Here is a 24,284-nt window from a genome sequence, read left to right as displayed (position 1 = left end):
TTTCTGTATGACCAGAAATTATAGAGTAGGCCTAGCCCAGTAAACAATTACCGTCTTTCAACGTTGAAATATGGTTGAAAATATGTCGGTCCGCCTTGGACTGGTTTACGACGTGATTTCAACTAAGTAGTTTTGGCCGGACTGTTTGACTACGTGTTTTCAACTGATCATCTAAAATGTTTTCAACTGATAATCTAAGACAGCTAGGATAAGTCTGTTATACAGTGGTATGCATAAGTTTAGACACCCATGCTAAAGTTGCCTAAAAAGAGGAATAAAAAAATCATCTTTTGGAAATTTATCTTAATGCCTTAATTTAAAAAATGAGGAAAACTCCAACCTTTAAGGACACCAATTTTCTTTGTGAATGAATAATGTATCGTAAAAAAATAAATGTTCTTCCTTAAAATACAGGGTGCATAAGTTTGGACACCCCTATGTTAAATTCCCATAGAGGCAGGCAGATTTTTATTTTTAAAGGCCAGTTATTTCATGGATCCAGGATACTCTGCGTCCTGATAAAGTTCCCTTGGCCTTTGGAATTAAAATAGCCGCACATCATCACACACCCTTCACCATACCTAGAGATTGGCATGGAGTACTTTCCATAAGATCATCTCTCAATGCAAATCAAACCAGCTGTTAGGCTAACTGAAATTAAACCATGTCAATCTCTAGGTATGGTGAACGGTATGTGATGATGTGGGGCTATTTTAATTCCAAAGGCCAAGGGAACTTTATCAGGATGCATAGTATCCTGGATCCATGAAGTAACTGGCCTTTAAAAATAAAAATCTGCCTGACTCTATGGGAATTTAACATAGGGGTGTCCAAACTTATGCACCCTGTATTTTAAGGAAGAACATTTATTTTTTTACGATACATTATTCATTCACAAAGAAAATTGATGTCCTTAAAGGTTGGAGTTTTCCTCATTTTTTAAATTAAGGCATTAAGATAAATTTCCAAAAGATGATTTTTTATTCCTCTTTTTAGGCAACTTTAGCATGGGTGTCTAAACTTATGCATACCACTGTACATGCTAAAACAACAGAGAAAACAAACTACCAAACCATGTTCATTATTATCTCAAATAAATTTAAAGAGTTTTACATATTCCGTCAAAGTTATAAAAAAAATTTAAACGTTGAAAAGTCGGACAAATTTGACGTCTTTTCAATTTTCATTTTCAACCTTCAGTGGACCGTAATTAGACCGTAAAAATTACGTCTATTCAACGTCTAATAGACGACTTTTTGCTGGCTGGGAGGCTATATTAAGTTGTTTCACTGTTAATAGGAAAATGCAAGTGTTCACGCCCGCGCCTCCGTGCCATAGTGCGCGCTCCACACTCCGCACATACCCTTAGATATGCGTCAAAATATTGTGTTTATTTGTGATAATCTCAGCTCTGTATTATTATTGTCTAACCCGTATTATGAATGACATTTGACGAATTGCTTTGTTCCTTTTTTGGCGTCATCTAAATATGTAGCCTAGTAAATGTTATAATAATGATGATAATTATTGCGTACATGGACCCCAAACACACCGCGTCTTCTAAGTCAGGTGACTGTAAATGCGCAAAAACTGTTTCCATTGCAGTTTTGCGAAATATTCCTTTTTCGAATTGGCTGAAAAACCTCCTCATGCGAGCGTAAAAACTTTTTTGCGATAAACGAGAGTTTTTGCGAAATTGACGTGTTTCCATTGAGCGTATTTTCAATTCGCAATTTCAATTTGCGCAATTTGAAGGGTAATGGAAACGCGGCTACTGACAGTTGATGATTAAAATCAGAATGCCAATTTAAAAGGTCCTGTTTTTGCCCTTCGAAATATTATAATAGTTAAAAGACATAGCTACAAGTGAGACTGTGTATCGTGATTCTGTACAGCTATTCTGCTAGTTGAAAATGTATTATGCAGTAACTTTACAATATTACTCCGAGAGTGTGTGTGACCGTGATTATGTGCATACATGTCAGTCACTCTTTATTACTGTCTATGGTCCGTCAGCGCGGCATCGCTCGTCAAGTTCGTAGAGAGCTTTATTATTCAGTCCATTTTAAATTCTGATTTTGTCCGCATCTCAATTCTCAAATGGGTCAAAACATAGATATATTACCTGTGAAGTTCAAGTAAATGCGCTAGAAATACGCGCTCATTCAAGGATGTGCATTTATTGCATGAACGGAGAAACACAGACACCTGCGGGATTTCATCTGACGGTACATAAGCATGTTATAATCTGTCCCAGAGCAACGGTGCGCAGGACGAGTGTGGCCTTTATATCTATAGACGCTTTTAAATCTGAAAACTCCAAAAAGCAACGAAATTGTCAGACATCATTAGTGCATGTTCACCGAGGAGAACAACTGGAATACAGCGCTGGCTGTTCTCTCGAACGACACTCGACGACAACGACAGAACCCAAAGGCGTGGGCGAGGTAATGGGTGTATTAAATTATATGAAATAATCCCGAAAAAAAGCACAAACACGGCAGAGATGGCAAGTTCAGCAGCTGGAATTTGCTGAGGTGAAGTGACGGCTAACCGGCTAGCATTACATCAGCGGGATGCTGATCGTGCTAATCCACCTGTCACTCAAAAGTGGACACACCCTTAATTTTGCAGAACTTTAAATATTAATCAACTAAACGAGTGAGTTCTAAAAAAATGCACCCCCCTCACAGTTGTTATGAAGGGAAAAATTTGCTGTATAGACCAAAGCCACAGAGAGAACCAGGCTGTAAACATGTTTTGTTCTGCTGTAAAGTTGGGCATTTTAACATGCGGGAGATACAGATTTGACTCCCTTCTGCAGCCAGCCTCAAGCGGCCAGTCGACGAATTGCCGTTTAATTCACTTCCGTGTTGGTTTCAAGAGAGAGACGGGGAGGTTGCCGCTTGGATCATAGTAACTAAACCTATGCGCGTGAACTCGACAATCGACTACTTTGGACTTCGACCGAAAACAGGAAGTAAATACAGGTATGTGCGCTGGCTGATATAACATCATTTTTATTCATATCTTTCACATCGACTGCAGTCAGATTCACTCGTGTTCACTCTGAAGGAATCACTCAACATGGCTGGGCACTTGTAATGACACATCAAGGATGATAAGACTAAGAACTGGTTAAGTTTAAAACTTGCCCCATTCAAGTCAATAGGGTGTACATTTTAAAAAGAGGATAACACAGTGTAGGTAACACCGATTTTTGTCGTTGTTCTCTGTATTGACAGCACTCCAAATTTACTAAAAATTGAGCTCAATGTTAAAATTGACCGGAGTTCTCCTTTAAGTTTTATTTTATTTAAACGTCATTTATTTATCGACAAATTGACATACTATTGCAGGCTACTTTAGTTTAAGCATTTCTTATGATTATTTATTCATTAGTTATTGGACATGATAACAAGCATCTCAACATTAAAGGGTTTGTTCACCCAAAAATTTAAATTCTGTCATTAATTACTCACCTCACCCTCATGTCGGTCCAGACCCGTAAGACTTCCGTTACTCTTCAAACACTAATGAAGATAATTTAAATTAAATCTAAGAGATTTCTGTCAGTCCCTTGACAGTCCATGTTACTATCACTATAATGCTTTAAAAACGTCATAGAGATCGTAAAACTAATCCATAAGAACTGAGTGGTTTAATCAATAATTTCTGAAGAGACTCGATCGCTTTATCGTTTTAAAACGTGTATGGTAAAAGGAAGCTCCAGCATGTTCACTTGACGTGTTAGAACCATTGAGATTCATTCTCGTGTTACACAGCACATTTAATATTAGCCGAGGGATTGAGAGATGAAGATTGAATGCTGTTTTTGTTCATGATCATAACAATAGTTCTCGTTAAAGAGACAGAATGTGTTTACAAATCGACAAATACAAATAGAGGGAAGATGAGGTAACATTGCAAATTTAACAGAGATAGAGTAATTGAGAAATGTTTACATGGGAACTAGCCGAAATACTTTTTATAAAAACGATTTTATTTCAATTAAAGCTACTTTCATTTCAAGTAACGAAAGTTGTTTTATGGTATAATAAAATAACCCTGGGGATTGTTACAAACTTGATCATCATGAAACGTTGCATAATAAATGTGTAAGATGAGTAAAACAGGCCTGTGACACAGTTCGTTGTTATGGGAACCCAGATAGCAGACCGATGTCGATTCAACGTTGATTTTTAGTTGTAAAGGTTAGTATCAATCATCAATCAAATTTCAACGTTGAATCAACAGTTACGTTCAATCAGAACGTTATTACACCGAAAAAAAAAAAAAATCGATTCAACATTGAAATGCGGTTGAATGGCGTGTCTGACGTTGATTCAGCGTTAATTCGATGAGCAAAACGATGTTGTTTCAATGTCACGAGAAACGTTGTTTCCACATTGATTCGATGTCAGTTTGCTATCTGGGAAGGAGGCAGGAACCGGTGAACGCTTAACACACACTAATAATAAAATAAACAAAGGCCCTCACGGATGACTGCCACCACACATAATAAAACAGAAACATAAATCCAGGCCTGGCCTCTCTCGTCCTTCACTGTCGTCGCTCCTCCTGTTATGCTTCCGCTCCTCCGTGAGAGAAACGAGACCGGTGCGTCGTGTCGGTGGCGCTCATCAGCAATCACGCCGTTCTCTCCAAATCGCCACAAGGCCTTAATGACGATATGCAACAGAAGCTAATATCAACACAGTAACAATTCTAAGAAATCTCATTTTGAGACCTGTGAAAAACCTTGTGTGTGTGTGTGTGTGTGTGTGTGTGTGATCGTTTCCAGGTTCATCATCTCTGTCCGCTGTGCAAGCGCATGTGTCGGAGACAGCTGTCCTGTCTGGAGAAGGTCTTACCGCACAGCTGACAGCGGAAGGGTTTCTCACCCGTGTGCACTAGTCTGTGTGTTAAAAGACGCTTCCTCTGTGTGAAGCCTTTCCCGCACTCCTCACATCGGAAGGGTTTTTCGTCCATGTGCACTAGTTTGTGTGTTAACAGCCGGCCCCTCTGTGGGAAGCCTTTCCCGCACTCCTCACATCGGAAGGGTTTGGGCCCTGTGTGCTTGACGGCATTCAGACTCTTTGGGAGCGTTTTGGGCAAACAGGAGCTTGAATGTGAGGATGGGAGTGTGTTGAACGGTGTCGAGTCGGACTCGCTCGTGCTGGGTGAGCTTCTATGGGAATCCTGAAAATTCAAGTCGTACTCAATGTCTGCAAAGCCAAAGCTCTCGTTCTGCAGAACAGCCAATAAACCGGACTGAGTCGACGCGGTCACCGGATCCTCCATCCCATATGGATCTGTAAAACTCTGGGAATGTTGCTCGGACTCCACAAGACTTTCCGGATGGTCGAACGCTTTCCCTGAACACCATAAACGAGTGTTTCCGTCATGGCAGTGATTTTGTCCTTCACACTTCTGCTTTTCCTGAACTTGATTCAGAGTCTGATCCACAAGTTCTTCCACCTGTTCGATCTTCATCTCGAACTCCAGTCCGCTGAGCTCCTCTTCCTCCGGTTCCTTCAGCGGGGTTACGGACTCTTCCTGTTTCAAAAGCTGTGAATTCACATCCGGCACATGTGAAAAGTGAGCTTTCCCCTCGGAGAGATTCTTCACAACGACCTTTTCCTGACTGTGATGATCAGCCGGAGCTTCCCGCGCATGAGCCGTTACACCTGTGGAGAAGACATATGTAGACAAGATGTTTTAATTTGACAACAAAACAAATAGTTACAGGTCTAGAATATATAGGCTATGCATGTCAGTATTAGTTGAATTTCATGTTAATACATCAAGTTGCTACAATAATTAGGCTAATGAACCTTATTAATTGATGCAAAAACAGTTTGATAATAATTATTAAAACTGAAATATATTTTGAAAACTGGTGATATTTTTTGTTTGCAAACAGAGAACAGAATGGATATATCAGAGAAGGATGTTGTTACTAGGGGGGCGCGGGTTTTAGGAATGAATTTTAGGATTTTAGGAATGAATAAAAACTGTTTGCACGCCACTCGGACTTCGTCATTTCTATCTAAGAACATTTAGCTCAGCCAATGCGGACCTGGTCAAGTTGCTCGCCAGTCTTCATCAAACTCAACATCAGGCGCTGATGGACCTCAGGATGGAACAAGAGGATCGCTTCCGCCTGCTGGTCCAAGCACAGGAAGAAGACCGGCGGGTCATCCGGAGGTCACTCAGCCAGGAGTTCACCTCGGACGAACCCCCCACGTCCCGCTGGCGAAAACGGGTCCACAGGACCACCCAAAGAAGTTTGTGGACCTCTTTGAAATAAGAGGCATGTGGGTGGGCACGCACCCAATGGCCGGTGCAACAGGTACCTGTAGGGAACCTCCTGGCCTATGACGATCTAAACCGGGTCATCCTTCAACAGGTTGGTCGCTCCCCTGAACAACATCGTCAGCGGAGCTGGAGGACAGCAGCCGACCTTTTGCCATGGCCTAACAGCTCAGGGACACTTGTCGCAAGTAGCAGATGGCCGAAGCAAGCGACGTCTAGGAAGTGGCCGATCTGGTGGCACTGAAGCAGTTCATTGTTCGGCTTCCATGAGGAACGGCCGAGTGGGTCCAGTGCCACTACCTGGCGTCACTGAATCAGGCCATCCTGCTGGCTGAGGATCATCTGGTGGTGTTCCCCGGGGTCGGCCTACCCCTCCCTAATCTCTCTCTCTCCAACCCCTCGCCCTCTCTTTCTGCTCTCTCTTGCCCTATTCCTGCTCCCAGGTAACGAAGTAACACACCTACAGACATTTTTTACAGGGGGCTAGATCTGCGACACGAGGGGGCAGGTGGAGATGTGGGGACCTGGGTAATTTCTAGGACTTGTGTCCTGTAATGGAGGTTGGAATGTTGATCCGGGACCCTGACTCCCTGTGGGCTGCCCCCGATCAAGCTGGGCAGAACCAAATACCTGTGAGTATTAAGAGGGGTACATGTGAGGCTTTGGTGGTGGTGTAACGTGATATCCGGAAGCTGTGCCATTACGGTTTATTTCTGCAAATAGTGTGGCGGGTTCTCCCGAGTGGGAATCCCCAAAGAGATTCTCACTGATCAGGGCACAATGATTTGCACCAGCGTTGATCACCCGAAAAACAAACGGCTAGGTGAAACATTTAAATTGCACTTTGAAAAAACCTGACATCATCCAACTAGAGCCAACGGTGCGAACAAACCCTAGAGCCAACGGTGTGGAACATACCAAAAAAACTAAGTCGGCCGAGGCTAAAAAATGGCCCTACGCTGCCTGATGGCTGACCATTGGCTTGGTATACTTGGCTTTAAAGAGGCTTGGTAGGAGGGGCCTTCATACAGCCGCAGTGAGATTCAGTATGTCATGGACCTCTGAGCAAGACTCCACACATTGGGCAGCTCTCCATGGAGAAATTGCTCCAGGTACTGGACAGACAAAGTCAGCTGTACAACAGGGGTACGCAACAGCATCAATTTACAGCGGGAGTGCTTGTATTACTTCTAACGTCTAGTTCTAAGTTACTCGCGAATGGGCAAAGAACTTTTCTAGATTTAGCAAAGTTGCAAACAGATTTTTCAGATGTTTTCACCCGTGCCTGGTCGCACAGACCTCATACAGCACCATATCTAAACAATCCACGGGGAAGTGGTGCGCAGGCATCCCTATAGTTCACCTGAACACAAGAAAAAAGTGGTACAGGATTAATTAAAGGCCATGCTAGAGTTGGGAGTAATAGAAGAATCGCATAGCGACTGGGCGAACCCGATAGTTCCTCATTCCGCGGATGCCACTGCCTAACATGACAACATTATCATATAAAGTCATGATTGGCATCTGGAACATCTGTGCGCTGTCTGAGGACAGCTGGACTTACAGCGAACCAGTGTGCGATTGGTCGTGTGGAGGTACAGTATATGGGCTCTCACTTGGGACATGGGCAGGTGCGTCCCCAAATTGAGAAGACTGCTGCGATTGCAGCCTGCCTAAGTCCAAGTCCAAGACCAAAAAGGAGGCGAGACAGTTACTGGGACTGGTGGGATATTATAGGAGATATTTATTCCTAATTATACGGCGCTCACCAGCCCGCTGACTGATCTCACTTAAAAGGAAGCACCAGAACCGGTCCAGTGGACAGAGCTGTCCGAACAGGCCCAAGGTAAAGAGTGCTCTGTCAGTGGCGGGCCAGAGTCCAAAGCTCTCGAACAGAGAGACCAGATACAGCATCATTGGAAAAGAGCGTTTGGCCGTCCCTCTGTTATTACCTCCTGGGATGGGAATTCAATCTCTGTTCGGATCATTCGCCCCTCTAGTGGCTCCACCGTATGAAGGATACCAACACGTGGAGCTCCTGTTAGCATTTAGCTTTACAGTCATTTAAGTCCAAGGTGGATGTTGTAGCTAGGGGGGCGTGGGAATGCGAAGTCTGCAGCGGGAGAACGAGTGTGGAGACTCTTGAATCTACAGTTGTAAAAAGTACTGACTTCGGAACCAAGTTGGTACTGAAATTTAAAAAATGTGTACCAGCATTTCCCTCGAGCAATTTGAGCGCTGTTGAACGGATTCTTAAACGGCTCTGATTGGCCATTGTGTTGACGCGCTCAAAAATATATGTTTCTGATACTTTTTGACAACTCTTATCTATCTGTGAATGTTCTACAGATGTCTATGATGTAAATGTATCAAATTATAGAATGTTAAACAAATTAAATATATACGCCTGACTGTATATCTACTGCGCGCGGTACAGTTATCACATGACGTTTTCCCGGAGCATGCGTCCAGAAAGCTGACTCTCAGACCGCGCGTGAATAGCCCATTAAATAGAGTTCTCTTTCGTATCTTCTTGCGCTTAAACAGAAAAAAATGTCACTGCATGAAAAGAGCTGTATACGGACAAATATGGGATGGGAAATCTCTGCTAAACTGTAGGTTTGCCAGATAAATGAGGCAGAGTGCTTGGAAAGGTAATACACAGAAGTAAACTCGTGAAACATCCAGAAACCTTACGTATGTGGATGTATATAGGAACTGGTGGAAGTTTCCAGGAATCCTTACAGCTGGTTGTAAGGAGGGGTGGGTGTGAGGTGTGAGGTGTGAAGGGCTTTTTATATGTTAATGACTCCCAGGTAGAGGTGCCTTCTCTGTTTTCAGAGCTGGGTGGGGGGTGGGAGACAATGTCTCGTAAAGACAGCACATATAGTATTGTGGAGGTTTGCTTGAGGGTTTGATGGAGAAGCAAGCTGCAAACACTGTTCTTCTCGAAGATGCTATCCAGCGTCTTTATGCTCTTGAGCGAAAGTTTGACGAGCAAAGACCGCAAGAGGAACAAAGACCGCGGGAAGAGCCATTACATAAAAGGATAAAGAGGGCACACAACATGGGCATTGCGTAAGTTGAGTTTTATTTCATCTGTAAGTTACACAACGTCGTTTGAAAACGTTTGTTTCCAGCCAATGTAACGTTATGTGTGCATGTATTAAAGCGTTTTTCATTCAATGTTACAGGAAGCTCTAAGGCGCCTTCACAATTCGGAAAACAACCCACATAAATATGATCCACAAACTGGGTAAGACTGCTGTTTTTCTGCTATGTTTATTTGGCCTTTGTGGGCCATGCTGTTTATGGGGTTTTACATATTCCTTTTAAATGCATTTAATGACACACTTTTCTCTTTCCACACAGAATAAGTTCGCCTCGAAACCAAGCAGTCATGACTTATCTGCTAGAGGAATTGAAAACAACTTTTGCAGATGCAGACCCGGAGTGTATACAAGGTAATTTTAAAATGTTTGTTTAACAATTTTAATGTCCATAATTTTAGTCTCTTATATTTTGTCCATCTTATGATTTCAATAGTGTAGTTTCTGTCACTTATCTGAATTTTCTTTTATTCAGCGTGTTGCAAGACATACTTTGAAACACTTCGGAGAAAGTACAATTTGTCTCAGCCAGAAAAGTCCCAGCTAAGAGATGCCATTAAAACAGGAGCTAAAAACCCGACAAAGGAAAAGACGGGTAAGTGTAGAAATTCATCAACTTGTCTTTAAAGGGATAGTTCACCCCAAATTGAAAATTCTGTTATTTTCTTCTGATAACCACAAAAGAAAATATTTTTAGGAATGTTTGAAATCAAACTGATCATGAGCTCCAATCACTTCCATAGTATTTTTTTTCTACTTTAAAGTCAATGGGGCTCATGATTGGTTGGATTATAAACATTCCATCTTTTGTGGTTATCAGAACAAAGACATTTACAGGTTTGTAACAACATGAGAGTGAGTACATTGACAGAATTTTCATTTTTGAGTGAACTATTCCTTTAAGTTTGATACATTTCTGGGTGTTTTTAGTGGTTAACACATTGTGTGTTTTGCAGTTGCTGGATTCCAGGTCCAAGGTTGTTCAAACCGATGCAGAGAGAGAGCTTTGGCAGACTGCAACAGTGGAGCTAATGTCTGACGAGGAGGATGCCATTGTTGATGGAAGGCCAGTGTGGATTGTGAGGTCTCCATCTCACAAGAACCCACAATTGTCAGAACTTTGTGAGGAGCTTCAGTGCAGATTGGAGGCAGACATGCGCTACACTATTTTGCATCATCAGCGTGTTAAGGCTGATGGAAATGGACATGATGGACCAATTCCTTTCTTCAACTTTAACTAAACTGCACTGGTTTTGCAATTTTAATAATTGCACCACAAACTGCACATTTTCACTTATTCTCTTCTATTTTATCTTATTCTTTGTATACTTATTAGGTTAGATTTATTTAGTTTCATATTCTGCAACTTTATTTATATATTTAATGCTTTTTTATATATATTTAATGCTTTAAGTGTTTTGGTTTAATTTTAATAAAAAGAAATTCTGAATCCATTCTGTTTTCCATTTTTGAGGGGGTTGGGTTGTATAGTGGGTGGGGTGGTTATAGTTTATTAACATAGCTGGCCAAAACCAATCAAGTCACTATGCTATGAGGGCTTGGGTTGGGCTAAATGAAAACCATGACCAATCAAATATCAGGAAATTGACAGGTCACTGTCCCAATAGTTTTTAGGGTTTGGGGTGTGTTTTTTTAAAACAACCAATCAATGTTGAGAAAAAACACCAATAAGGACAGCAGAGGTGTGTCAAGGTGTGAAGTGAAAGGCCTCTTGAGGTGTGAAAATGTCTCCTGACAACATTCTTCAGGGGATTACTTGCCATGGCAACAAATGGCTGCATATACCACGGGGATATCCCTTCAGCAAGATACATCCGAATTGGTATCATTACGGGAGTTTCCTAACTTGGTGGAATTAGAAGTTTACCCTCAGTGGAACTAGTAGATACTTCCGAAAATCAGTGGTGTATACAGGAGTTTCCTAGTACGGATACACCTCTTTTCATGCAGTGTGTGTTATGTCAAAATGCCTGTATAGGCAAGTATCCCTGTGAAACATAGCCAGTTATGTCTTAAGTGAATGTAAACAGTTGAAAAGAAATCACGTGTAACTATTTGTTGGATACGTGCAGCTCTTAAAGTGACAGCAGCCTAATATTTCCGCTGCTGTCTTTCTCTTTTGTTGTTACATTAACATTGAAGATAGAGCTGGTTACTGTACTATTAAATTAAAGTAGAAATATGAATGATATGCAATGAATAGTGCAAGTAACAGTAGCTCCTACAATACACAAGTATAAAATTTGTAAAAAAATTATAAATAAATATTTAATTTAGTGAAAAACTTAATAAATATATAATACATAGGCTAAATATAATAAACATCGTTTTCAAAAATATATTATTTTTATATAATTATACACACATACATGTATTTTACAAATGTTATACTTTTTTTTACTAATACAGAAAAGTAACATATATTTCAAATATATATTATTTTATATATAAATTATATTTCTATATTATTAGTTTTAACATAAATATAAAAGTCACCATATAAAACCATATATTCAAATTAGGGATGGCCCGATACTGATACCAGTATCGGCCCGATACTGAGCTCATGTACTCGTACTCGTAAAAACGCCCCGATACCAACAACCGATACCAGGCAGCGTGTGTACAGTGTTTGTGTCCAGACAAAGAAGCACTGACAACAGAAAGTATAATGGGGATAAAAAAGAAGGCTGTCTATGAAGTAAATGTATCATATTAGTGAAATATTAAACAAAATATAGTAACGCCTATATAGCTGTGGTGCGCGAGCTGATAAGAGAAAAACGCGCAGTGGATTGAGCGCGACGCGGCACCGAAGCGCGAGCTGGTCGAGCGCATCAGACATCAGTGGAAAGTTTGTAGTTCAGTCGGATATCAATGGCAAAGAAAGTAAAACGAGGCATGTAGCTTATTATTAACATTAACTGACCAGAGAGAGAGAGAGAGAGAGAGAGAGAGCGCGCACTTCTGTTGAATGCTCTGGATTGCTGATCGTTCACTCGGCACGTATATTTGGATTAAAACTAAATCGTATATGTAAGCAAAACATGAACTGTTACCTTATTTATGTTTAACGACATTATTACAGGACATTTGCAGGTCAAGAAGTTACATGAACTTCAAACATCCAAAGCGCGCGCCCCGAAAACCATCGCCTCAGACAGCGCGCGAACACTGAGTGGAATTCTTTCACATTTGCGCTTGTACGGATGAATTCACACAAAACTATGTAAAAACGCCCGTCTTGGCGAGTATCCTAGTAAACAAAGTATATTAATGTCAATTGAACGTAGACAGTATAATTCAAACGGGTTCCGTGCGTTCGGTCTTAAAGGGGCAGCAGTTGAATTAATCTGCTGCTGTGTTTTAATGTTAACCAGACAAAGGATTATCTCTTGACTAAATAGGCTACCTTTTTTTGTAACTTCACAAAAAGATCCATCTATATTTAATTTATACAGTAATGAATATGCAGTGCATTAAATATATTTGATGAACAAATTAAGTTTACATTTAATAAACAAATATGATTTGACATTCTTTTGGTTTCTCTACCAATACATTTAAAAATAACAAATGCATGAATTAAATTAATTGAAAATAAAAATACAGGTATCGGTTACGGTATCGGCGAGTACCAAAAATGAAAGTATCGGTATTGGCATCTGCTTGGAAAAAGTGGTATCGGGCCATCCCTAATTCAAATAGATATAATAAAAGATTATATGGTAGGCTAATATATATTTATTTTAAAACTATTATTATAGAAATATAATGATTAGTAAAAAACATAAATAGTAAATGTATATATATATTAGCATACATTTTTTTTTAAATAAATGTATAGGCTATATAAAAATACATGCCCCTCACCACCACTACTACTAAACACACTCTCTCTCTCACACACACACACACACACACACACACACACAGGTCGCCAGCTAAGACTCACTCGTGTCCCTGACCTCCACCTGTACACCGACAGAGCATCTCTCTCTCTCTCTCTCTCTCTCTCTCTCTCTCTCTCTCTCTCTCTCTCTCTCTCTCTCTCTCACACACACACACACACACACACACACACACACACACACACACAGGTCGCCAGCTGAGACTCACTCGTGTCCCTGACCTCCACCTGTACGCCGACAGAGCATCTCTCTCTCTCTATCTCTCTCTCTCTCTCTCTCTCTCTCTCTCTCTCTCTCTCTCTCTCTCTCTCTCTCTCTCTCTCTCTCTCTCTCTCTCTCTCACACACACACACACACACACACACACACACACACACACACACACACACACACACACACAGGTCGCCAGCTGAGACTCACTCGTGTCCCTGACCTCCACCTGTACGCCGACAGAGCATCTCTCTCTCTCTGCAGTGACTCTCAGGAGTGTAGTCTTCAGTCTCTGGATCTCCTGGTTCCTCCTCCGGATCTCCTGATGAAGAGCTGCCGCCTCTTCCTCCAGCAACTGGCTGATCTCCACCGCGGCCGCCTTCATGATCGCGGAGATCTGAGTCTGGAACATCCCCGCGGAGCTCATCTCGCTATCAAAGCTCTCTGCGCTTACATTACTGTGGAGACACACACAGTCCACCATTGCTGCTTCCTGCTCATCGGGGGCGTGACGTGTTTCCGGTGAACACGAACACACACACACACACACACACACACACACACACACACACACACACACACACACACACACACACACACACACACACACACACACACACACACACACACACACACACACACACACACACACACACACACACACACGTTTCAAAGTAAAAGACACGCGAGCAGCAGAAGGTCAAAATTAGACATGTTCGTGTGGAAAGGCGAACTGATTGATAACGTACTCGGTTACTAACGTAACCTCGGTTCTCTCTAGAAGAGGGAACGAGTACTGCGTCGAAGAACGCTACGGGAAAGATATTTCTTTGTCGAGATTGAAGCCTAAAATTAATCCTTAATTTTGTAATATTGTAAAACGCTTTTCTGAAGCATACAACCTAGGCGGAGCAATACAGCTCACCCATTGGCTGCTCTGCCAGAAAAGCACAGCCTATGCGAGGCCAGGACGCTGACCAATGAGGGCGCTTCGCGCCCTTCTGCGTCACCTCCCGCCCAAACAGGCGTGGCCTAGGCCTATAAATACGAGCATAGCTGTCTAACACGCCGATTTTCGTCAATGAAGCGACGCAGCGCGGACACGCACGGCCATGAGACGCAGTACTCGTTCCCTCTTCTAGAGAGAACCGAGGTTACGTTAGTAACCGAGTACGTTCTCTTACGTAGAGTTCTCTCGTACTGCGTCGAAGAACGCTACGGGAACCCCATGTAAAACGCCGTGCGTGCTCTTGGACCGACACAGACACCTAAGGGCGCGCGCGCCCTGGTATACAAGTGCCTACCCCAAGAAGTATAGGGAGAGCGGCTAAATTAGCATCATCCCTTTATAGTAGTGCCTCTTAAGGCATAATAGCATATATATGTAATATAGATATATATGAGGGGTAATAGCATGCTCATGGGACACATTGTCAGTGAGTGATGCTTAAACATTGAAGTGACCTGGGCCGCAGCGCGGGGCAGGAACACTTATACATATTAACATTGAAGTGACCTGGGCCGCAGCGCGGGGCAGGAACACTTACACATAGTCTTCTAGACCGAGAGCAGTTTAGCCTGCAACGCAGGAACCTCTAGGTTATAGAACCTAATAAATGTAGACGGGGAGGCCCAGCCTGCCGCCATACAGATATCTTGTAACGAGATTCCGCTATACCAAGCCCATGAAGAGGCCATGCCTCTCGTGGAATGTGCTCTGATGCCCAAAGGGCATTCCAAGCCTCTAGATGCGTAGGCTAGCGCAATGGCGTCCACTACCCATCGAGACAGACTCTGTTTCGTTGCGGCTCGTCCCTTGGAGCGCCCGCTGAACGAAACAAAGAGCTGCTCCGTCTGTCGAAAAACAGCGGAGCGGGACACGTAAGCTCTTAATGCCCTGACCGGGCAAAGGGAGCTATTTCCGTCCTCTGAGGCCGGCAGGGCCGACAGGGAGATGACCTGAGCCCTGAACGGTGTGTTGAGGGACTTAGGCACGTACCCATGCTTCGGTTTCAATACGACTATAGAGTCGTTTGGCCCGAACTCCATACAAGAAGCTCTCACTGAGAGCGCTTGCAAGTCTCCCACACGCTTCACTGAAGCGAGAGCCAAAAGAAACACGGTCTTGAGAGACAGGTGTTTCATGTCAACTGAGTGAATAGGCTCGAAAGGGGCCCCTTTCATAGCGTTCAACACTGTAGAAAGGTCCCAAACGGGGACTGAAGGAGGCCTTGGAGGGTTTATCCTCCTGGCGCCTCTCAGGAAGCGGACCACCAGGTCGTTCCTGCCTAGTGAACGGCCAAGCGTTGGATTAACGAACGCTGATATGGCAGCCACATAGACTTTGAGCGTGGATGGGGTTCTTCCCTTATCCAATAGCTCTTGCAAGAAGGAGAGAATCTCCGGTTCTCCACACTGAAGTGGTGACAGACCTTGATCTGAACACCATCCAGAGAACACCGACCATTTGGAAGCGTAGAGCCGTCTAGTAGACGGAGCCCTAGCTTGTTTGATCGTGTCTAACACTCCTCTTGGGAGGTTAGCGGGTACCCGTTTATCGCCCATACGTGTAGGGACCAAAGCTCGGGGTGAGGATGCAGAATCGAGCCCTTGGCCTGTGAGAGGAGGTCTCTCCTCACTGGAATCGGCCATGGGGCAGTACTTTTCAGTCGCATCAAAGCTGGGAACCAGGTCTGATTCGTCCAGAATGGAGCAACTAGCAGTACTGAGCATCCGCTCTCCTTGATACGCTCCAGCACTTGAGGCAGGAGTGAGACAGGAGGAAAAGCATAGAGCGGGCGGCGGGGCCAGACTCTGGCCAGCGCGTTCGCGCTCTTCGAAAAGAATTCTGGGCAATGAGCGTTTTCCTGGTTTGCAAACAGGTCTATTTCCGCTCTGCCGAACGTTTTCCACAGCAGACGCACTGTCTGTGTGTGTAGGGACCACTCTCCCGTGGGAACGTTGTTCCGTGAGAGTCTGTCCGGGCCTACGTTCAAGTGGCCTGGCACGTGCATTGCTCTTAACGAGCGCAGGTTGTGCTGGGCCCACACCAGTATGCGTTCCGCTAACCTGAATAGGTTCCGGGATCTCACGCCACCCTGGCGGTTTATGTAGGCTACTACCGACATGTTGTCCGAGCGGACCAGGACGTGGTGTCCTTTCATCCGGGGACAGAAGCGCCTCAGCGCAAAGTCCACTGCCATCATTTCCAGGCAGTTTATGTGCGGTAGTTCGGCTCGCTCTGACCACTGGCCAAAGAGCGGACTGCCGTCGAGCAGTGCTCCCCAGCCTGAGGTGGACGCGTCCGTGGACACCACCTTCAGGCTCGAGGAAGTCCCCAGGCTTACACCTGACCAGTACCAGTCTGACGCTCTCCATGGTGTCAGGGCTGAAATGCATTCCTGAGTGACCTTGAGGCGATAGCAACCGTGTAGTCATGCTCGGCGCGGTACGCGCGCTCTCAACCAGAACTGTAGTGGGCGCATGCGCAGCAGGCCCAACTGCAGCACTGTTGAGGCTGAGGCCATGAGGCCCAGCATTTTCTGAAATCTCCTGAGTGGCACTATGTGGCCGCTGAGGAAGGATTTCGCCATTTGCAGGGTATTTCGCCTGCGCTGTGATGACAGCTGTGCTGTCATAGACAGTGAGTTCAGATCCAGTCCTAAAAAGGAGATCCTTTGACTGGGAAACAGTGAACTTTTCTCCCAATTGACTCTCAGACCTAAGCACTCGAGGTGATCGAGTATTAGTGTCTTGTGGTGAGCGAGTTCTGACGGCGATTGAGCCAGAATTAGCCAATCGTCCAAATAGTTCAGAATTCGAACGCCCCGGAGTCTCAGGGGTGCCAGCGCCGCGTCCATGCACACTGTAAATGTACGAGGTGCTAGGGATAGGCCGAATGGCAGGACTGTGTACTGATATGCCCGGCCCTCGAAGGCGAATCTCAAAAATCGCCTGTGACGTGACGCAATTTGTATGTGAAAATACGCGTCTTTCAGATCTATCGCCATAAACCAGTCTCCTCGGCGAATTTGCGCGAGGATACTTCTGGTCGTGAGCATTCTGAACTTCCGCTTTGTTAGCGTTTTGTTCAGACGCCTTAGATCTAAAATGGGTCTGAGACCCCCGTCTTTCTTCGGTACCAGGAAATATCTGCTGTACAGACCCCCTTCGCTCTGAGCTTGAGATAAAGGCTCTATGGCCCCTTTGCTCAATAGCTTCGCTATTTCGGCTCGAAGTAGATGTGCTACTTCTGTTTTTACCGTGGTTTCGACTTTTCCCGTGAAACGGGGAGGGCGTCGATGAAACTGTAGCGAATAGCCTCTTTTTATAGTCTCTAGCACCCATTCTGAGACCCCGGGAAGTCCTTCCCATGCATCTGCACGTGTGACTAGGGGTTGAATGTAATCTGGGCCCTGGTCGCGAAATGGCGGCGACACGAGAGCAACCGTGTGCTGTAACATGGACGCCGTGGCGTGTGAGGCGGGGGGGCATGTTTAACACAGTATGCATCCCGCGCGCGCTCGGCTCTCTGTGTCGAGAGAGAGCGCGCGGGACGAGTCCCGTAGGGCTCGTTATGCTTGTGAATAAACGTGGGCGCTTGGTGGCGGGCACATTTATAACACCGGGGACACTGTGTTTGTGTACTGACTGACCGTTCGTTAGTTTCGTTTATACAGAAACCGCGGAACGTGCAGTGTGTAGTGGTTGTGGGCACTTGGCAGTGGACACGCTTACTACATGTAAAGCACAATCGATCTGAGTCGATTTTAAGTGTGCAAACCCTGTGTTGAACGGGGCTGCCCGTAGGGCTCGTATATTTGTGAATAAATGTGGGCGCGTGGTAGCGGGCACATTTATAACACCGGGAATACTGTGTTTGTGAACTGACTGATCGTCCGTTGGTTTCGTTTTTACAGAAAAACCGCGGAACGTGCAGTGTGTAGTGGTTGTGGGCACTGGACAGTGGGCACGCTCACTACATGTAAAGTACAAACGACCTGAGTCGTTTTTATGTGTGCAGACCCTGTGTTGTACGGGGCTGTGCTTGCACGGGTTGAAAAACCGGGCTCTGGTCGCGAAATGGCGGCGACACGAGAGCAGTCGTGTGCTGTAACATGGCGTGATGCGGGGGCGCGCTTATCGAGCGGGCAGCCCGCGCGCGCGCTCAGCTCTCTCAGCTGAGAGAGAGAGAGCACGCGGTGCGAGCTCCGTAGAAACCATGTTGACATGTAGCTTGTAGTGATTGTGGGCACTTGAAAGCGGGCACGCTCACTACATATAGTGCACAATCGACATTGAGTCGATTTTATGTGTGCAAGCCCTGTATTGTGTGGGGCTGTGCTTGTGTGTATGAATGGGCACTAGGTCGTGGGCATTGCAGTTACACACATTACATCATCGGCTGTGGCCGGGACACCGTGTAGCACAGAGAGTACTGTCTATCAGAACCGACTGACCGTGCATTCGTTTCGTTTTTACAGAAACCACGGGACATGCAGTGTGTAGTGATTGTGGGCACTAAAAAGCGGGCACGTTCACTAACTTACATGTGAAGCACAACCGACACGAGTCGATTTTATGTGTGCAAGCCCTGTATTGTGCAGGGCTGTGCTTGTGTGTATGAATGGGCACTGAGTCGTGGGCATTACGGATACACACATTACACCATCGGCCGTGGCCGGGACACCAGAAAACACATTTTCAGATTTACCTGGGGCGTCGTGAAAACGGCGTTTGTGTGCAGGCAAACGAGCATTGATGCTGATTTGGTGACTGCAAAATACACTGGCACGGTCGCGTATGTTGGGACTGTGCGAGCGAGACATTTTAGTGAAATCCGGCCGCGGCGGGATTTTAACACTGTAGCTTCCCTCGAAGCAGAAGTGCGCATCCTGGCTAAAGACGGGGCTTTCCGGGACTCCGCGCTTTCTTCGTGAATTCAGGAAGAAAAGGGCGCGGGTCGTGAGGACGGTAACGTACGTTCCTCTGCAGAAAAACAGCCATCCAGCCGGTAAGCGCATCGATGCTGGTCTTTCTCCGTCGACGCTCATGAGCGGCGGGGGAGGGGAGATCCTCGGAGCTCGCCCATCCGAAGCGGGAGAGAAAAGCAGTCTTCCTCCACAGACGCGGCTTCACCTTCCTCGTTCATGACGGACGCGGCGGCACACAGCGGCCCTTGTCCGTCGATCATAGAGTCCAGCGAAGCGGGCGGAGAAGCTGGCGGCAGCAGCGGCGAGCACCTCGTGGTGAAGGGAGGTTCCGGGCTCTGCTAAGCACGGCGCTTTTCACGGCGCGGCACTACAGCAGGCGGAAAAGATGCAGCTTCAGTAAATGAACGCCAGGCGAGTCCGCAGAGTCACCGTAGGCATCAAATTACAGCGATGGCAGCCGCCATCGACGAGAGCTGAAGCTGCGTGATACTCACAGGCAGGAAACACAAGCACGTGGTCCCTGTCGCTGAGCGGGGCTCTACACGAGCCACAGGAGGTGCGAGGCATCTTGAAAAAGACGCTCGGCTCTTTTAGTGGTGGAAAAACTGTGTGTCGCGACGGCGAACACACACACAAAACACACACACATAATGTAAAGGATATTCCACGCCGGAGAAGCGCAGCAGGGAACGGCGGCTGAAGGCGGCGAAGACCAGCGGCTTCAGGTAAGAGGCGCGTCCTGCTGAGGTGCTTGTTCCAAACGGCTGTGGCGGCTCGAATCCAATCCAACGATGCGTGTAGCTCGTGAATTTTAGAAAATCGGCGTGTTAGACAGCTATGCTCGTATTTATAGGCCTAGGCCACGCCTGTTTGGGCGGGAGGTGACGCAGAAGGGCGCGAAGCGCCCTCATTGGTCAGCGTCCTGGCCTCGCATAGGCTGTGCTTTTCTGGCAGAGCAGCCAATGGGTGAGCTGTATTGCTCCGCCTAGGTTGTATGCTTCAGAAAAGCGTTTTACAATATTACAAAATTAAGGATTAATTTTAGGCTTCAATCTCGACAAAGAAATATCTTTCCCGTAGCGTTCTTCGACGCAGTACGAGAGAACTCTACGTAAGAGAACTGATTTTACACTATTTATATTAATTTTCAAAAGCAATTTTATATTAAAAAACACAAGAAAATAAGATACTACAGCGTCAAATAGACAGCGAGTCTTTTCATCTCATAATATTTTCTTGAACAATAAAAATCTAAAGAAAAGACTTGCATAAAGCCATTTCTATATATAATTTTCTCTTATTTATTTGATTTAAACGTCATTTATTTATTTGTATTTATTTATATTATATTATTTTTTATTAGAAGATGTATTATTAGTATTTATTATTGGATATATCGTTTTTTAATTAGTTATTGGACATATAATACTGACATGCGAGCATCTCAACATTAAAGGGTGAGTTTACCCCCAAAAAATTCATTAATTACTCACCTCACCCTCATGTAGTTCCAGACCCTTAAGACGTCCGTTCATCTTCAAACACTAATGAAGATAATTTAAATAAAATCCAAGAGATTTCTGTCAGTCTCTTGACAGTCCATGTAACGTCTCTGGTTATGTAACCTTAGTTCCCTGAGAGGGAACGAAACGCTGCGTTTGCGCTTGTGTGAACACCTCCGAGTGTTGCGTCATGAAGCAACTGTATAATCAGTCCAATGAAAGAGCGAGACGTCATAGGCGGGTGACGTCATACGCAGAGATGCTCACAAGTCTCTGAGCTAGAGTCCAAGTCAAGTCTCAAGTCTCTGAGCTAGAGTCCAAGTCAAGTCTCAAGTCTTTGAGCTAGAGTCCAAGTCAAGTCTCAAGGCTTTGAGCTAGAGTCCAAGTCAAGTCTCAAGTCTCTGAGCTAGAGTCCAAGTCAAGTCTCAAGTCTTTGAGCTAGAGTCCAAGTCAAGTCTCAAGTCTTTGAGCTAGAGTCCAAGTCAAGTCTCAAGTCTTTGAGCTAGAGTTCAAGTCAAGTCTCAAGTCTTTGAGCTAGAGTCCAAGTCAAGTCTCAAGTCTTTGAGCTAGAGTCCAAGTCAAGTCTCAAGTCTCTGAGCTAGAGTCCAAGTCAAGTCTCAAGTCTCTGAGCTAGAGTCCAAGTCAAGTCTCAAGTCTTTGAGCTAGAGTCCAAGTTAAGTCTCAAGTCTTTGACCTAGAGTCCAATTCAAGTCTCAAGTCTCTGAGCTAGAGTCCAAGTCAAGTCTCAAGTCTCTGAGCAAGAGTTCAAGTCAAGTCTCAAGTCTTTGAGCTAGAGTCCAAGTCAAGTCTCAAGTCTTTGAGCTAGAGTCCAAGTCAAGTCTCAAGTCTCTGAGCTAGAGTCCAAGTCAAGTCTCAAGTCTTTGAGCTAGAGTCCAAGTCAAGTCTCAAGTCTTTGAGCTAGAGTCCAAGTCAAGTCTCAAGTATTTGAGCTAGAGTTCAAGTCAAGTCTCAAGTCTTTGAGCTAGAGTCCAAGTCAAGTCTCAAGTCTTTGAGCTAGAGTCCAAGTCAAGTCTCAAGTCTCTGAGCTAGAGTCCAAGTCAAGTCTCAAGTCTCTGAGCAAGAGTTCAAGTCAAGTCTCAAGTCTTTGAGCTAGAGTCCAAGTCAAGTCTCAAGTCTTTGAGCTAGAGTCCAAGTCAAGTCTCAAGTCTCTGAGCTAGAGTCCAAGTCAAGTCTCAAGTCTCTGAGCTAGAGTCCAAGTCAAGTCTCAAGTCTTTGAGCTAGAGTCCAAGTTAAGTCTCAAGTCTTTGACCTAGAGTCCAAGTCAAGTCTCAAGTCTTTGAGCTAGAGTCCAAGTCAAGTCTCAAGTCTCTGAGCTAGAGTCCAAGTCAAGTCTCAAGTCTCTGAGCTAGAGTCCAAGTCAAGTCTCAAGTCTTTGAGCTAGAGTCCAAGTCAACTTTCAAGTCTTTGAGCTAGAGTCCAAGTCAAGTCTCAAGTCTTTAAGCTAGAGTCCAAGTCAAGTCTCAAGTCTTTGAGCTAGAGTCCAAGTCAAGTCTTTGAGCTAGAGTCCAAGTCAAGTCTCAAGTCTTTGAGCTAGAGTCCAAGTCAACTCTCAAGTCTTTGAGCTAGAGTCCAAGTCAAGTCTCAAGTCTTTGAGCTAGAGTCCAAGTCAAGTCTCAAGTCTCTGAGCTAGTCCAAGTCAAGTCTCAAGTCTTTAAGCTAGAGTCCAAGTCAAGTCTCAAGTCTTTGAGCTAGAGTCCAAGTCAAGTCTCAAGTCTCTGAGCTAGTCCAAGTCAAGTCTCAAGTCTTTAAGCTAGAGTCCAAGTCAAGTCTCAAGTCTCTGAGCTAGAGTCCAAGTCAAGTCTCAAGTCTTTGAGCTAGAGTCCAAGTCAAGTCTCAAGTCTCTGAGCTAGAGTCCAAGTCAAGTCTCAAGTCTTTGAGCTAGAGTCCAAGTCAAGTCTCAAGTCTCTGAGCAAGAGTTCAAGTCAAGTCTCAAGTCTTTGAGCAAGAGTTCAAGTCAAGTCTCAAGTCTTTAAGCTAGAGTCCAAGTCAAGTCTCAAGTCTTTGAGCTAGAGTCCAAGTCAAGTCTCAAGTCTCTGAGCTAGTCCAAGTCAAGTCTCAAGTCTTTAAGCTAGAGTCCAAGTCAAGTCTCAAGTCTCTGAGCTAGTCCAAGTCAAGTCTCAAGTCTTTAAAGCTAGAGTCCAAGTCAAGTCTCAAGTCTCTGAGCTAGTCCAAGTCAAGTCTCAAGTCTTTAAGCTAGAGTCCAAGTCAAGTCTCAAGTCTCTGAGCTAGTCCAAGTCAAGTCTCAAGTCTTTAAGCTAGAGTCCAAGTCAAGTCTCAAGTCTCTGAGCTAGTCCAAGTCAAGTCTCAAGTCTTTAAAGCTAGAGTCCAAGTCAAGTCTCAAGTCTTTGAGCTAGAGTCCAAGTCAAGTCTCAAGTCTTTGAGCTAGAGTCCAAGTCAAGTCTCAAGTCTCTGAGCTAGAGTCCAAGTCAAGTCTCAAGTCTTTGAGCTAGAGTCCAAGTCAAGTCTCAAGTCTCTGAGCAAGAGTTCAAGTCAAGTCTCAAGTCTTTGAGCAAGAGTTCAAGTCAAGTCTCAAGTCTTTAAGCTAGAGTCCAAGTCAAGTCTCAAGTCTTTGAGCTAGAGTCCAAGTCAAGTCTCAAGTCTCTGAGCTAGTCCAAGTCAAGTCTCAAGTCTTTAAGCTAGAGTCCAAGTCAAGTCTCAAGTCTCTGAGCTAGAGTCCAAGTCAAGTCTCAAGTCTCTGAGCTAGAGTCCAAGTCAAGTCTCAAGTCTTTAAACTAGAGTCCAAGTCAAGTCTCAAGTCTCTGAGCTAGTCCAAGTCAAGTCTCAAGTCTCTGAGCTAGTCCAAGTCAAGTCTCAAGTCTCTGAGCTAGTCCAAGTCAAGTCTCAAGTCTCTGAGCTAGAGTCAAAGTCAAGTCTCAAGCTGTAACGCAGTAGTGTAAGGCATTACTAATCAACTTTCTTGCTGAAGCTTCATCATCTCTGTATGGGGATGTGTGGACTGAATATGTAAGTAAGAAGACACAACAGAGGTTGTATTTCATAAATAAATTATGGTCTTTTAATGTCCATAGCAGAGTGCTTGTGATGTTTTATGGAGCTTTTATTGAAAGCATTATGACATTCTGTTTGAGTTGCTGGTATGGTAATGCTTCAGAGGCTCAGAAGAAATCACTAAGAAAAGTAGTAACAATGAAAAACAAACTGTTGGGAATGAAAGGAACCGTATGTAAGATTGTGGCCAAAACTGGTACTGCAATCACTTTCAAATGACTGTAGAGCGGTGTCGACGTTGCGACTCGA

At 44.6% G+C, this 24,284-nt stretch overlaps 1 protein-coding gene and 1 long non-coding RNA gene across 2 annotated transcripts; one reads left to right on the top strand and one right to left on the bottom strand.

The window, feature by feature from the left end:
• Nucleotides 1–2,160: 2,160 nt before the first annotated feature.
• LOC306998719 (uncharacterized protein) lies at nt 2,161–14,074 on the bottom strand. The gene is made up of 2 exons (XM_079612992.1): nt 13,781–14,074; nt 2,161–5,690 (listed from the first exon to the last, which is right to left on the bottom strand). Exons 1-2 carry the CDS (start codon nt 14,052–14,054, stop codon nt 4,810–4,812), a joined length of 1,155 nt encoding a protein of 384 aa, XP_079469118.1. The 5' UTR covers nt 14,055–14,074; the 3' UTR covers nt 2,161–4,809.
• On the top strand, nt 9,282–10,007 carry LOC306998726. The gene is made up of 4 exons (XR_013797655.1): nt 9,282–9,396; nt 9,513–9,574; nt 9,691–9,782; nt 9,915–10,007. It is a non-coding gene; the product is annotated as an uncharacterized lncRNA (long non-coding RNA).
• Nucleotides 14,075–24,284: the final 10,210 nt, after the last annotated feature.

Source organism: Phoxinus phoxinus (assembly GCF_949152265.1).
Source record: "Phoxinus phoxinus genome assembly, chromosome: 5".
Lineage (NCBI taxonomy): Eukaryota > Metazoa > Chordata > Actinopteri > Cypriniformes > Leuciscidae > Phoxinus > Phoxinus phoxinus.
This window is presented reverse-complemented; position numbering and strand designations above follow the sequence as displayed.